This window comes from Rhopilema esculentum, chromosome 20 (assembly GCF_057945365.1).
Source record: "Rhopilema esculentum isolate cy_ngs chromosome 20, ASM5794536v1, whole genome shotgun sequence".
Taxonomy (NCBI): domain Eukaryota; kingdom Metazoa; phylum Cnidaria; class Scyphozoa; order Rhizostomeae; family Rhizostomatidae; genus Rhopilema; species Rhopilema esculentum.
The window spans coordinates 3,134,639-3,150,544 of record NC_142834.1 but is presented as its reverse complement, the minus strand read 5'-3'; the positions used below and the strand labels follow the sequence as shown (position 1 = coordinate 3,150,544).

At 38.3% G+C, this 15,906-nt stretch overlaps 2 protein-coding genes across 4 annotated transcripts in view; both read left to right on the top strand.

Annotated features, from left to right (window-relative positions):
* Positions 1-807, top strand: part of LOC135687433 (uncharacterized) — a 30,158-nt gene extending 29,351 nt beyond the window's left edge. For both annotated transcript variants that reach the window (XM_065203989.2, XM_065203990.2), the window contains exon 27: positions 223-807. In XM_065203989.2, coding sequence (XP_065060061.2) covers positions 223-504 — 282 coding nt within the window. In that variant the 3' untranslated portion in view covers positions 505-807. The remainder of the gene's footprint in view (positions 1-222) is intronic.
* Positions 808-1,007: 200 nt separating this feature from the next.
* LOC135687434 (chondroitin sulfate synthase 1) lies at positions 1,008-14,776 on the top strand. 2 transcript variants are annotated; one of them, XM_065203993.2, is made up of 2 exons: positions 1,008-2,797; positions 12,096-14,776. In XM_065203993.2, exons 1-2 carry the CDS (start codon positions 2,054-2,056, stop codon positions 13,533-13,535), a joined length of 2,184 nt encoding a protein of 727 aa, XP_065060065.2. In that variant the 5' UTR covers positions 1,008-2,053; the 3' UTR covers positions 13,536-14,776. The 2 variants fall into 2 exon arrangements, with proteins under 2 accessions (XP_065060065.2, XP_065060064.2); XM_065203992.2 differs by lacking the exon at positions 1,008-2,797 and adding an exon at positions 6,877-8,668.
* The last annotated feature ends 1,130 nt before the right edge of the window (positions 14,777-15,906 follow it).

Here is a 15,906-nt window from a genome sequence, read left to right as displayed (position 1 = left end):
TGCTTCGAAAACATGCATCCAACATTGATTCGGGGGGAGTGGGGGTGGATTTACTGTATTTTTCCAAAGAAAGAAAAAGCATAAACTTTTCTTTAACTACTTTTGACCGTGATCGCAGTATCAAGACTACTCTAGGGAACATACATATTTATTACTCTTTTTGTAATTAATGCTAGCTGGAGATACAAGAAATGGTTAATTGTGATATTACTCATGTTTCAGTTCAATCAAGATTCAAAGGGTTACCAGCTGACCGCCACCCCACCATCGATTGGGATGCAAATGCCCCCGGCACAAAACCACATGACTACCTACACTCCGTACATGATGCAACACCACACCACGCTGATGCAGCAGGGGGGTCACGTCAGCCTGGATGGTTCCAGTCAAGGCAGTCTGGTGGGGCAATCAGGCCAACACCATGGCATAACGAGCACGCAACAAGTGAAACGAGACACCAAAGGTCAACCATACCGCTCTTCAATCTGGTCCGCGACTAACTAAAGAACTTAAACCTTTGTCGTCCGGATAGCTATGTAAGATACCGAGGTCGGGCCTAGCTTTCACTGGACAATTCTTTCGATTTGCAGGCTTACTGACCTTGTTCGAGTAGTTGCCTTATCTTTCCGGATCAATAGAACACACAAAAGTGACCCGCACCTGGTCACTTTAGCTATAGCGTTGTATTAAGTGATTGTCGTGTTTATTTTTGAAATTTTCATAACCTCGATCTGTATTAAAGTGGCGAAATTTATAAAATTATATCTGTCAATGTTGTTGTATTTAAAACAACCAGTCAATGCCAAAGTTACGTTGTTTCCCTGTGGTTTTCAAACTTTAAAAACTTCAGTATTCTTTCCTTTAACCAGTTACGGCAGAGTTTTTCAACCACTTTACCGTGGCACACTAGTAAGCCGTGATATATCGGAAAGAATACTTAGATGCTAAAGATATTTGGCACAGTAGTGTGCCGCGGAAGACTCTCCAATTTCACCTAATTGGTCTGAAAAAAACAAGCCCGGGTTTCACCCTGAGTGAATAAAAATATTGTTTTTCATTGTCAAGTACTTTTTATGTTTATTTGATTCTTATTTAAGACGCTTCGATTAGAACGACTTCAAATTGTTAATAAAGGCCACCGAGTAACACTTTTTCACATTTTCTGTTGGTGGCTTGCCTCGTAATTTTACAATAAAAAATGTGCCGTGGATCAAAAAACGTTGACAAATACTGACTTACCTAATCAAACGGGAAATATTTCTTATTTCGTTCTTGTAAAGATGGTATTACTTAAAACCAAAATATTTTTAAGCCACCATATCGAAATATTTTTACAATTGCACATAAATTACAATAGAAAAAAGGTCTAACCCTCAATAGATTTTTTCAAACAATTTAAAAGGGGTCATCTTAGACTGGGCGAAAAGATCTTTCCACTAGGCGTTCGTCAGGGATTTTGTAAGTAGATTTCGCTTAATAGGTTTTCATAAAAGTTTATCGGTTCTAGAGAATTTGCTTATTTTTGTAAAATTGAAATTGCGAACATGCTTTCGTTCTTGTCATTGATCGTGCCAGCGCACCTATCAATTCTTTTGGTTAAGCATTCTTGTAATTTTGCGTGCGAGCGTGTCTCGACACAGAATTCTCGACACATAACTCCCCCAAACGATCAAAGGTGGAAGTCAAAAGGTGATTGTCGTTGAACAGGTGGAACTTCAAGCTGTAAAGTCAGTTTGGTAGCAACTTAATAACTTCGGCTCAGCCGTAGGTGCCTCGAATTGAACGCAATAAAATTTGCCTTAAGTTGTATGAAGATGTTTTAAGTATGGTGATGGGTTCAAGTTATGGTGAAACATCTTTTCAATTGAAATCACATCAAAATCTGGAGATAATTTGAGATGACTAGCAATTTGGCGATCTTTGCAGCGCTTTGTTATTGAAAGCTGGTTGAGTGGAAGTTCTACCATGCTTTGATGTGTGCACCAGTTCAGGAAAGTAACAATTTTTTGTTAATATAGGGGGCGATGAGTTGTGGAACAAGCTAAAGGACAACATGAAGTTAAGAGCAGTTGGAATTCGGACAGGTTTTCTGTTTTTAAGTGGCATAGCAATCGGGTTTTTCGCCCCCTCGGTGTTTCGACAATGGCTGATATATTTGCATGCAGACCAGAGCAACACAGGAATACCTCAAACAGGACATGAGAACAGGCCTACGAAAATCACGCCCGGTCGAAAGCGGTCGATCTTTGTTGGCGTTATGACTGCAGAGAAGTTTCTCGAGAACAGAGCCAAAGCAGTTTTTGAAACATGGGGAAGCTCGTTGCATGGTTCGCTGGCGTTCTTCTCCAGCAGCAGCTCAAGGCGAACAGATTTGCCAGTTGTGAGTTTAGATGGGGTTGACGATTCGTATCCACCGCAGAGGAAGTCTATGATGATGTTGAAATATATGCACGATCACTTTATAGACGATTATGAGTGGTTTATGCGCTGCGATGACGATGTGTATGTGCGCACAGACAAACTAAAAGAATTCATTATTAACTTGGACAGTAGTGAGGATGTTTATCTAGGATGTGCGGGGGTGGCGCAAACAGAGGCGAAGGCCTATTTGAAACTGGAGCAAAGCGAAAATTATTGTATGGGTGGACCTGGTGTTGTAATCAGTAGCTCAACTTTGCGTAAATTTGTTCCACACATTAAACGATGCATGAATGCAACAGTGACACATCACGAGGATGTCGAAGTTGGGAGATGCTTGCATTACTTTGCTGGTATATCTTGCACTTGGGCATTGGAGGTATGGTATTTTTAATTTAATAATGCGTTTTTTCGTTGTTAATATATTTTATATATTGTGCAAGACCTATTTGGAGCCAAACAAGGGGTTTATACGAGTTCGAGGCTGGACATAACAAATGGCGCGAAGAAATCTTTGATGTCAGCAAAATTTCGTCAGCAATGCTAATCAGCAGCTGGTAGAATCATTTTTAAAAATAGAGCCTAATCGCGTTGTTTTGACTTTACGTCCTGCGAAGTTTCAAAGAAATACCCAAATGGAAGTTAATCTTTCTTTTTAAAATCCTATTTTTATTTGTGAACCCGGCGTATAGGCTAGGAAATTAATTCTGCTTTATAACCTATCATTAATGACGGGATGTCTCGCACATGGCTCCATTCATTTATTTTGAAAGGGGCATACTCGAGGTGAATAAGATCTATACGCTAGCTAAATCTGCAAATATAAAGCTAAACGTTCAAGTACGAGTTTCTTAACAACCCACCTTCCTTGTGACCACCTTTCTTGTGACCTCAAACTGCAGATCATCTTTCAAGTTCGTTTAGCTTTAGGCCCAAACTCTTTATTAGCTATTATGCATAACCTACCACGTAGTTACAACGTAGAAAGTGAAAGCAAACAAGGACATATGATATTCTTGAATGAGATTCCCGATAATTCAGTGCAAGAATAAAACGCTCAGTCGCTGCGAGATCATTGCAGTAAATTTCAGAAATTATCATGCTCTAACATAATTTTCAGGAAGATTTTAGCCCAGCTCCATGAAATTAATTCAACCCTTGCTGCACCCCCTGCCTTGCCACTGCACTGAAGGCACCTCATTTTCTTCGATTTTTTGACTACAAACACAGACAGCTATTCTCTAGTAGCTGATGCAACTACTTTTTCTACGTTGGGTGACTGAAAGTTCAGACGGCGCTGTATGTAATATTGAAGGAAAAGATTTCCAAAAATTACTAAGACGTCAATTTCGGGAAAAATTAAAAAAAACAGCAAAAATAGCAAGTAGATTATCAGTTTACTTTGTAACATTCAAAGAAATTCGAATTAAAATGGTTGTTTTTATCTGCGGACGCCAAAGGTTGTCAAATAATAGAGGTTTTTATAACAGTTTGTTTGGAAACTTCAAAATGGACCAGCGATGGTCACTCGAATTACCGAAGGCTAGAATTACCCGAGTTCAAATTAGACAGAGCCGACTGTACTTCTAAACGGCACCCAGAAAGCTACAGAAATTTTCAATCAAGGGCAAGAAATTTTCACTTGCTCACAATTAGTGGCAAGTGCCCTAGATTTTGCTAAATTATCGGTTAAGACACGCTTTTGTCGGTAAATTTTGTCATATATCGGCAAATTTGCTTGCTCGTAGACATGGCCCTCCCCCCTCCCACCTAAAAAATGGATTTCCGCCCTGGCTCACAATTTACACTCAATCGATGAAATAAACAAAATTTCATTTTAGACAGCTCTATCTATGTCTACCTGTGCATGTTTCAAACCACCCAGAACAACACATTGAGAACCGGTTTCCAGATACTGGTGGTACCGTACCAGGATAATACAACACCAGTATTTCACAACGTCAATAGGCATACCGGAATGGAAATGTGTTAATGTGAACTAAAGACATATCTATATCTTACCGGTACGGGCTCAAGCTGGTATGGTAGTTACGTCATTTTCTAAGCAAGACGGTCTCTCGTAGCTATTTTCAAAAGTATTGCCAATACTTCTAGTATCGACTTCCTCCACCTTCCTCCTTCAGAAGCAGGGGGCTGAAGCCCCAGCCCCCATGAAAATTTGCCACACTGTACTATATTTCCTTTATAACAGGGTACTGAATCGGAAGCAATGCAATGGGCAGCTCCCCCCCAACACGAATTCGTTCCGACGGCACTGTCTTCCACAAGTTAACAGAAGAAACTACGAAGATCTGTAAGATAACAAACCTAAATGCTTCGGGCGAGACCAGCTAAACAACCCTAAGTTCAGTTTATTAACATCCAAGCTGTTAATTACTTCATCGACCATGCAAAAATTAAACCCGGCCTGTCCCCCTCATTCAGAGGTGTACCCAAGCTCAACTGGGAAACTTCTGAAAAAGGGATGGTTTTTTACTCTAACCTGGTATAGTGAAACTTAGAAAAAGAGATACATTTTGGAATTTGGACAAAACACTGAAATAGGGTGTTTTTTAAAAACCAATCTAGTTCAAGACTCCTCTTTGCTGACATTATCACTGCATCATGAAACCAAAACAAATGATGCATAAAACAAATTGCTTGCATGTAATTTGTCCATTGATATAATTATGAGACCCAAAGATTCTTTAGAAAGAGCACCACCTCAATTTTTATCAATACATTATTTGGAAGAAAAGACTTTTGTATGTATAAGGTCATTTGCAACTTGTGATAGAAATGCTGGCAGTTTTGTTTCACGATGTGTTCCTTTTTCACTTATCACTATTCTAGATAAACCTATAAACCCTTTAAAAACAAGGATCATATTAGAAGAACTTCAGCATTCCCCAATAAATACAGGTTTGACTGTTTTTGACAAAATGGTGTGACAGCAGAGCAGGAACTCCTGTTCACTGTGTCTATTTGTGTAAAGCAAAGTTTATCATTTTTTGGTATTATATCTTATCTCACTCATTTTTTAAAAGAAACTGGCTGTAAGAAACGAGTACTGGACAGTCAGAAAAAATTAAGAAACTTCAGTACTCGAAGCTAAAAAATTAAGAAACTATTAAATCGTGATAAAACTGAGAACAACGAAATTTTGTAAAATCCAAGAACAAGATTGCCCCGTTGGCCTAAAACTTAAGACACAAGGGATAAAAATATACTTCCCACATCTAAATACAGCATCGGAACGGAAGCGAATCTCTTGACGTGAGAAAAAAGGCCACAGGCATTTCACAACATCGTTCATGACATCATAATTAAAAAACTCTTAGAAATTTCCAGAACATTAAGAAACTGGAGTACTCAACATCGACCTTTGTTTCTGTAAAAAAATGAGTTTATAAGTCAGAGGAAAGGGGTCTTTTTAGATCTCTTGGATGAGCTCGGGTACGCCACTGAATGAGAGTAGACCCACTGGGAAATTAATCTCATATTACCAGACTGCAAATTACTGTTGAGTTTTTTGTGGTATTTTCCGATGTCTTATACTTTGAGGAGGCGGGAGTGTCTGACGAATACTTCAATCCCTTCCTATTTTGAATGTTTCAATTAACAAAAGGCATTCTATGCTTCCAAAATTATGAACATTCAAGCCCCCTAGTATCCGGACACGATAGAGCAGACATTTTTCACATCTCTTATTGCAATCAAAACCTTCTTTCTAGGACTCTCGCACATTTAATTTTCAGATTTGATCTGCTTCTTGTTTCAACTTTGTCGTTTCAACTATATATGTCTCCAGTTAAATGAAAACGAACTGAAAAACGCATATTTTAAGTATTGCAAAGAAAAGTATCTACGTTTTTTGTCCATATTTAGTTATTTCCGCAAAAAATTTGTCATGGAATAACAACTTGGATTGTAACCAAAGGTGACTAGGTTTATACCCAAAGGCGGTTCTGAACTAACCAACATGGAAAATGTGCGTTAAACTGGTTGTGCAACTTGTGCGTTTAACATACGGAGCCATTCAAGACCCCTCAGACGAATTAACTTTGCTAGACGAAAAGAAAATGTTAAAAAAACCAAAGGAAATGAGGTAAAAATGACACTTGAAGGTCTCGAGTCTATACTGACACAATTCCAAAACCTTTACAAAATGTCTTGATTGGTTTGTTAGCTGTCAAGAAGTTTTGCATTGGTGACACACACGCTTTAAAGCCCTGTTATACAGTCAGATTTCCTTATCAGATATTTATCAAAATGCAAAAAGGAGGAAAGATTTTTTTGCGCTATTATTGTAAGTTGTCCTTTAGTTATGCACGAATATAAATATTATTTTATATTTATAGGTAGTAACTCTATGGAATATTCAAAGGTATTAACTCCTGTTAAGTATTTGAGGGAAAATATCTGACAGTTTAACAGTGCCTTTAGAAGTTAAATGTTCTTTCGCAAAACGGAGGCATCTCTCGCTAGAGGCTATAGAAGTTTTTCATGAAAAAATATACAATCTTATTGCTCTTTTGACTCGCATCTCTACTTAAAGGTTTTTCTTTTTCAAAGGTTTTTCTTTTCTAGGCTAAATACAATCACTGCCAAAGTTCTTGTAACACTAACGTCAGTTTTCAGAGACAAATTTAGCCTCCCCCCTTTATCCCCCCACTCCCCGTTGGAAGAATGTTGATTTACTGTAGAAAAAAGAAAAGGGTTCTTGAGTATGCTTTTTCTTGCAGCGTGTATTATACTTTTCTGTACTTCTAACGTTGTTCTGAGGGGGGGAAGGAAAATAGAGGTGATCGGGAAAATAAATGAATAGTAGAAAAGCGCAGCGTTGGATGTTCCAAGTAATTTTTGCAATTAATGCATATGTTTTAGATTCAAAAAGCCTGTTAGCAAGAATTTAGTTTATATTGTTTTCAAAAGTATAAATATTGGCATCTGAAAAGAGTCGATTTTTAACAAAAACGTAAAATTCGGCGCAACTTAGTAACATCTTTCTTCGGAGCTATACCTAAAGCTGTATATATTGGGTTTGAAAATGTAAAATGTGGGTCAAGCAGCCAAGAAACATTCCTGATTACAAGGCCAAACAATCGTGATTACAAGGCCATGAGGTATATCAGCTGGTATTAGGGGTAAACAAGCAGTGATATAATTACAGCTTTTGTGTTGCTTGTTCCTTTAGTTTAATGAAGTGTTGGAAGCTTCGCGGTACCTGTTTCAGCCGTGACTCTGCTTTGCTAATACCCGTTGCGACCAGGTACTTGACTAACGAGGCCAAGATCAAGGAACTGTGAGCAAATAATGGCTTTATTGAAAACAGCTGAGACAACTGAAATTAAGCATCAAACCGATTTGACTTTAAACAGTTTTTGTTCGATAGTTTGAACTTTTCAACCTGAATCAATGACACGCCGGTCATTTGCAGATATTTTTTTTCTTATCACGCTGTATTCGGGTTCTTAAGAGTGGCCTAAAACGTCAGATGACGAGAATGAAGTCCAGGACGTTCACATTACGCGGTATTTTCCTATTATTAAGCGGCCTAACAATCGGATTTCTGATTCCTTTGATACTACGACGAACTCTACTCGCTTTCCCAACGAGGCGATGCCACTTACCGTTCCCTCAGACTATACAAGAAAACAGGCCTACGAAAATCACGCCCGGTCGAAAGCAGCTGATCTTTGTTGGCGTTATGACTGCAGAGAAGTTTCTCGACAACAGAGCCAAAGCAGTTTTTGAAACATGGGGAAGCTCGTTGCATGGTTCACTGGCGTTCTTCTCCAGCAGCAGCTCAAGGCGAACAGATTTGCCAGTTGTGAGTTTAGATGGGGTTGACGATTCGTATCCACCGCAGAGGAAGTCTATGATGATGTTGAAATATATGCACGACCACTTTATAGACGATTATGAGTGGTTTATGCGCTGCGATGACGATGTGTATGTGCGCACAGACAAACTGGAAACCTTCTTAAGAACTTTAAACAGTACTGAAGACTACTATATAGGCCAAGCGGGCACAGGGCGTCAAGACGAGAAAGGAATGTTGGGTTTGGGATGGGGTGACAACTTCTGCATGGGTGGCCCTGGAGTCATACTTAGCAGAAGCACTTTAAGGAAAGTGGTGCCCTACGTGGAATACTGCTTGCAACACTTGGTTACAACGCACGAAGATGTGGAGGTGGGCCGATGCATCAAGATGTTTGTTGGGGTCTCCTGCACTTGGGCTTTCGAGGTTAGTTTCGGATTGCTAAAAGTTCACTTTTCTGATATTTTGAACGGGATATCAGCCTTATTGTAGTGCATTCCATCTGAATCATGTTTTATTATGTTTTATATGGCTCAGGAAGACGCATTTTGGCTTAGAGTGAGTGCTAGGCCCTTCTACATATTCCTGTTCAATATGGCTACCCGCTTCTCTTCAATGTTAGAATCTTTCTTTCAGTGAAAATCAATCGATTTAAAAACAGGGTAATACTTAACACAAAACACGGCATCTCCTTCCAACGCAACACACCATCTCCTTTCATAAAGCAAAGCTCTTTACAACTGCTTACACTTTACTCCTAACACCCAAACTGCCATTAAAAAGGGGGCCATCAAAAGAAGCATCTGCTCAATATATATGTTTTCTTGATCAAGGCCCACGCCACCCGGGGAAGGGGGGCGGGGTGGCCATGGCCTCACCATTTTTTCCGAAGCAAATGATTTCGAAGCTGCAATAGAAGGTGAAAGACGCCTTGACCCCCACCCACTTTTGCAAGGCTTGGCCCCCCCCCCCCACAATAAACTGCGTGGCGTGGGCCCTGATGATTACCAAATGGTGAGGTCAATTATCGTGTTTGAGCATCAATGTTTCTCTTCATTCCTTTTTCTTCGTGATCTCCATTGAAAGCAAGCTCGAACTGATGTCGATTTTTACCAGTGTAAATTAGTCATTGAAAAATTCTGACCAATAGTCAGGGAACAAAATTCAGGTCTTAGGCATTTCATTACTTAGGACTGTGAACTGGAAATGATTTTTTTCTAAACTTAGAAAAACATAAAAAAGAACGCTACAAGAACTGACAAAAAAACAGAATAACCTATTTAAAAAACGGAATTGAATGAAAACAGCTGAAAATAAATAAAGCCCATCTGGAAAAAACTGGTTTTATATCAAACTGTCTTCTTTTAGAACGTCATTCCCTGACAATGCCATAAATAAAAAATTTTTGATACAATTTTTGCATGTTCCTGTTTTTAGTGCCAGCTTGCTTTTTAATCCAAACTAAGTGGTTTTACAAGGAAATCTACCCGTTAAAAGGATCATAGCTTTGTGGTTACAAATGTGTTCAGGAATAGACTTACTATATTTAAACAAACCAGAACAGAATTTATAACAGCTAAGCCTTTAGCAACATCCTATTTTCATTGCCAAAATTATTTTACAGTGTCTCTGCTTAAGCGAATTAAGGCCCGTCTGGGTTTTTTACACAGAATATTTCTTTGACAAAGTTATTATATTGATAATTGTTTTATACGATGAATCATTTCCTTAAAGGATAGATTAAAAGACTTATCTGAGGAGCATTGGTTAATGTATGCTAACTTTGGATGAAATGGTTTCGTTGATGTGTTTAGTTGGCCATTGTGTGCAAGAATGTATTTTAGCTTGTCTTAGAGCTATGGACCCATGTTGTTTTTCTACATTCAGAAAATTCTATATGATGTGTAAACGGCCTCAGAAAAGCTTCAATTGTTCACCATGCCGGTGTAATAGTTTCTGATCGATATACTTTTACCAAAAACATTCTAAAATATGAAAAATCGGTTTTTTAGCCAGAACTGTCGAGGTGATTTTATTGGTATTCTGTTTTGAAACAAGATCCGCGAGACCAGGAATGCCGAAACCATCAGGTGCACGTGCATCCAAGTCTTGGAAAAGGCCCCTTTTTCTTACACGTGACCTATCTAGAACTTCTGGAAAAGTGCCATTTATGTTAGAACTTACTGGTGCCCTTCTAACTTTGAAATGCTTATGATGTCCCTGCACAAGGCACATTTGTCCTAAGGTTATTTCAACACTTTAAATTGCTAATATAAAATTAATGTCCTAAGGTTATTTCAACACTTTAAAATTGCTAAATAAAATTGCTAATATTCTAGTTACAATGATATGTTTTAAGCTATAAACATGGATCATTTACTGTATACTAGATTTGTCTCCCCTTTTGGGTTCCCTGTTGATCTGACAGATGGTCTGAGGCTTTTCTCAAAACCCCTTTATGTGAAGGCAGCTGTCTCCAATTTGGAAGCTGTACCAGTCAAGGCCTGTTATGATTTTCGAGTCGAAAAAATTCTTGTTATTCTGTGTTCTGCCTTAATATTAAGACACTATCCCCTTTCATAACGTACATTTTTCATACTTTGTGATTCGTATCCAATTAAAAGAATTACATTTTTTGACAGATTATAAATGGTTTTGTGCAATAATCCATTTCTTCTTCCTGATCAGTTTCTGACTAATGTCTTAAATCAGAGTATGTCAGCGTTTAAATATTGAAAGCATGAATTTTAATGCAAAGCGTTGATGATAAAACAGAGTTTGTTGGGGATAGGCTTGTCAATGCAAAAGATACACCCTTTATATCTATAACTATCTACCTATATAGATAAACATTTTTTTTAAATGACCATTGACCAGTGTTAGATAATAATTAAATTTTGGTGCCACACCCTTCAAGTAGTGACGCCCATTACGGAAAAATGTGGAAACCCCCTTTTTTCACAATTTGGTTCTTGACTTTAAGGTAAAGAAGATAATAAGATAAGTAAAGTAACATCTTGGCGTTATTTTGCTACTACTGACTACCAAAAAACGATTTTTCCGAATGGAAGCAAAATTTACCGAAGGACACAGAAATGTTGGGGGGTGTCGCATTCTCTGCATCCCCCTAAACCCGTCCCTGAACTCAGCTCAGGCTATATGTAGATTGCGCGAGTCGATCGAAGACAAGAAAACTTCGTGCAAACATAATTTCAATATGAATTTCATAATATTGCTTTAAAACATCATATAAGAATTATAAAACTAAGTTTCATAGTAACGTTTTAAAATGAACTGAAACTCAGTAATGTGCGAAATCATTTCCAATTCACTCGTAAATACGATTCTGGCTGTATATCGAAGCTTGTGCGCCTCATGAGCGTATGGAAGACTATTCGAGATTGTACAGCGTAACTAGCCTCTCTGCATTACGGAGTAGACTTATGATACAGGAATTGTCTAGTTTCCATATTGCTCGACCTGATAGTCATAAATAAGCATGATTAATAGTCATAAATTAGTATGATTAATTATTTCAAGTAAAGGGTTAAGGTTGGGGTTAGGGGTAGGGTTAGGGTGAGGGTTAGGGTTAGGGTAAGGGTAAGGGTTAGGTTTAGGGTTAGGTTTAGGTTTAGGGTAAGGGTTAGTGTAAACCAATTACGTCATTAGGTCGAGCAGTATGGAAACTAGACAGCTCCTATGATACATGTATACATTTCAGAAAAGCCTCGCTACAGCATTGAATAGCCTGGAAAAATCTCGAAATAGCATCGCAAAATCTCTGTCTAAATCTCAAGTTAATTAGAAATTCGCCCTAGCCTGATACCTGCTAAAAGTCTTCCTTCCCTTGTAGATGCAGTCACTGTTCTATCACAACCACTCGGAGGAGCATGCTTTCACCAACAACCTGAACACGAAATCTGTCCGCAACGCTATCACCCTGCACCCGGTCAAAAAGGCCCCTTACATGTATCGTCTTCACGTACATTTTATCAAGTTGAAAATCCAGGATTTGCTTCATGAAACTGTGCTGGAACAACGCCGTTTACGAGTTCTTGACAAGCTGCTGGCGAAAAACGCTTCAAGCTTCGCTGTGGATGAACTTGCAATGCTTAATGATATAAGGGATTTCGGACATAAGATGCCAAAGGACCAATCGCCGGACTGGGACATGTTTACAGCCCGGAAAATATATTCTTACAGTCATGACTCACCCGAGATTGGAATGATAAACCCTACAAGAGATGGCCTAAATCAGGTTCTTGGCCAAACAATGATGATCGTTAATAAAGAAGCGAGAAAAGTTCTTCATCGGACCCTTGAGTTTAAACGGTTAAATCATGGTTATAAGAGACACCATCCGGTACACGGCTCACAATATATGCTTGACTTGCTTATGAAATACCATCGGCATATAGGTTATAACCGCAGACGGATGACAGTACATGTTCGACACCACGCTTATTTACAGCATCCATTTGGAAACCTTGTTTATATGGTAGAGCCTGCTAAATCTTCGGTTCCAGTAATACACTTCCTGCTACCTCTCGCTGGACGGCTAGGCCCGTTTACAAGGTTCATGAAAACGTTTGAAGAAATCTGCTTAAGGGCGAAGCAGCCTGTCAAACTGCTTATTTTGTACTTTAAAGATGTCTCACCTGGAACGGAACAGTACGCGATTGTCAAATCATATTTGAAAAGATATCCAAGTGCTGATATAAGATGGATAAATATGAAAGGGGCATTCTCTCGCTCTCTTGCACTTTCCATGGGGGCCAGCCAGTTTTCCAAAACCTCTTTGTTATTTTTCTGTGACGTCGATCTTGACTTCAACTCAGTGTTTCTCGATCGATGCCGAAATAATGCCATTGAGGGACAGCAAGTCTACTATCCTATAGTTTTCAGTCAATACAACCAAGAACTGGCTTTTAGGAATACCACAATGCCAAAAACCTCGTTTTTCTATGGTAGAAACGCGGGTTTCTGGAGACTTTACGCGTTTGGAATCGCGTGTATGTACCGTTTTGACCTGATGGCAATAGGTGGATTTGATACAACGATACAAGGTTGGGGTCTTGAGGATGTCGAGCTATACGAACGGTTCGTGTCAAGTAATGCATATGACGTTTTCCGTGCAATCGAGCCTGGCCTCGTTCACGTATATCATGACATCACATGTGCAAAAGACCTTCCCGAGAAACAGTTGAAGATGTGTTTTAATTCAAAAGCAGGGACATACGGTTCCCAGAAGAAACTCTATGAAATTATTCTCGACAAAGGGTACTTAACATAGGATACTTAACATAGGGTACTTGACATAGGTTGCCAAATAAATGTCTACATGATAGATTTAAGGGCGGAATTCATTCAGAGCACACCTTGGTACAACCCACTTCTCGACAAACCGACTGTAAAGCAAAACCCATATTCCTGAGTGATGAAATGTGGTTTATTTGACAAGCAAAAAGTGGTTGGCCAACTATTTGGTCCTATTGATACTAACATCCTTTAAACAATATTTTTTCTTATGAAGGTGATGTCATAAAGTGTCATTTACCATTGATGAAGTCAACCCCCTTAAGCAAGCTTATGTTTTCGCTTTGAGCGCTACGAAAATTTTAGTCACAAGACGCTTTAAAAGCTCTTTGCTAAAAAGTCATCAAGATGATATGTAGACAGTGATAAATAGTCAATGATAAGCAATCTCGGAGGAATGATAATGAGAAATTGCACCAGACGTGTTAAAAGCTCTTTGCTTAAAAAGTCATCTAGGTAAAATGTTAACAAGATTTGATAGAAAATCTTTGAATGGTAATGAGAAATGGTACCCCGACCCTCTCTGCTATTGAAATGTATACGCTTCAACTTTGTTTGTTTGCTGACTATCATGTGTTCAAGCTTCAACCCACCCACCCCTACCAGTTTTCCAAAAATGTTAAGAAAGGATAATATTTATGCAAAGTATTATTTATTTTTCATGTTTAAGTCATTCTATGAAACTGCCTTTGCGTAACCAAATGTTCCCTTGGGCCTTTCCTATTGGTAAATTTGTCGTTCCCTGCTGGTAAAAGGGCGTTTTCTAACCGTAAAATGGACGCAAAATTTTTTATTATTGAGCTAGGATTAAGAGATAAATTGCTTTGAGTCTGCGCATATCTCTGATGTTTAAGATTTTCCCCTCATTTTGCTCCAAGTACACCAGCTTTCAAGGCCTTCTCAATGGAGTCCTATTTGATATTCATTGTGTTCAAGAGCAACTGTTGTTGTTTTGCAAGAGTGAAACCAGGCCATTTTGTGACAAAACCGAGTGCAAAGGTTGAGCTTGAGATCTTGTCGCATTATCCATTTTTTTGCACAAAACGTTTATTGATTAACATATTCGTGAGCAAAAATAACAAGATGATTTCTCAAGGCCTTATAATGGGGCAAAGCTATTCATCAAATTGAATGCCTTCAACTTGAAATCTCCATATTAACCTTTCTTTTCCACTTCTTTTACAATAACACGCATCCTGTATGAAAAAATTTCTCTGATATGAATGTTTAGTTAACAAATGATCTGTCCAGAAATACGCTACGTTGGTAAAGTTTAACTCTGTTTTGGCAAGATTAACCCTAGCTCGGCTTACTTATAGCTGCGTCATATTTTCCATTTGAGATAGAAAATAGTTTATATTCTGAGAGTTAAATGCAAAAAGGTTTAAAGAGGCGATAGAAAATTGTTTGGGATTTTTGGTGGCTTTCTGACCTGTCAGAACTTTTGCACTTATTTTGATAACTAACCAGTTAGAAAGCAATTCATGGGTCAGATAAATGCTTCATCAACACTTCCAAAAACATTTCAAACATTTTGCTTCCTAAAGAAAGTGAATCTCTTATTCTTCTCTAACAATATCGAAACTACCCTCTGGTTATTTACAATTTTACGGTAAGAACAATTTTATAAAAACACGAGATTCAAAATTTGTCAAAAATTAAGAACAAATCAATAACAAGTTGGGGATGGGCTACTGTAAAATGAGACTATGAAAAATGTTGTGAAGCCCACTTGTCACAAAAACTAGGAGAGCTTTTGCATTCAAAGAATATTTAAATTGCCCTTTCTTATTCGTGTGTGTGTGTGTGTGAGTGTGTGTGTGTGTGTGTGCGTCCCTGACATTTTGCACCTCCCTTAGGTCGGTAGATTAGAACAAAACCAAAATAAAGTAACTACCTGAGGCGGCACCATAGTTGCCGCCGAAGAAAAAAGTTTTTTATAATCTTAATACGTCAAGTTCGCCGGTAATTGAACTCTTTGTAGCAAATTTTAATAATAAAATATTATTTTTAAAATGAATATTCGCTGATGGAAAGAGAAGGTATTGATCGATTTCTTCCTTGTTTTACTTTGTGCAACAAAGCTGCATAAATTTTCAAATCTGGGACAAAATTTTCAATTCTGGTAATAGTCTCAAAATAAAGATATAATTTATGACCAATAATGCAAATTTCCATAACCAATTTTGAACCTTGAAGATTCGGATTTTAACTGACAAAGTCCGTGCAGCGAATCACTCTATGGTAGAAATCGGTAATTCCTGAGCAATCATTTCGTTTTTGTGGAAATCTAGTGTTTTCTTTGCAAAAGTGAATTGCTCCTCGATAATACAGTAAATACTTTAGAT

Excerpts from the sequence above, each read along its gene's own strand:
- LOC135687434 (XM_065203992.2), top strand. The coding sequence starts at position 7,916 with ATGACGAGAATGAAGTCCAGGACGTTCACATTACGCGGTATTTTCCTA. Across the intron at positions 8,669-12,095 it reads CCTGCACTTGGGCTTTCGAG|ATGCAGTCACTGTTCTATCA; the intron begins GTTAGTTTCGGA and ends CTTCCCTTGTAG.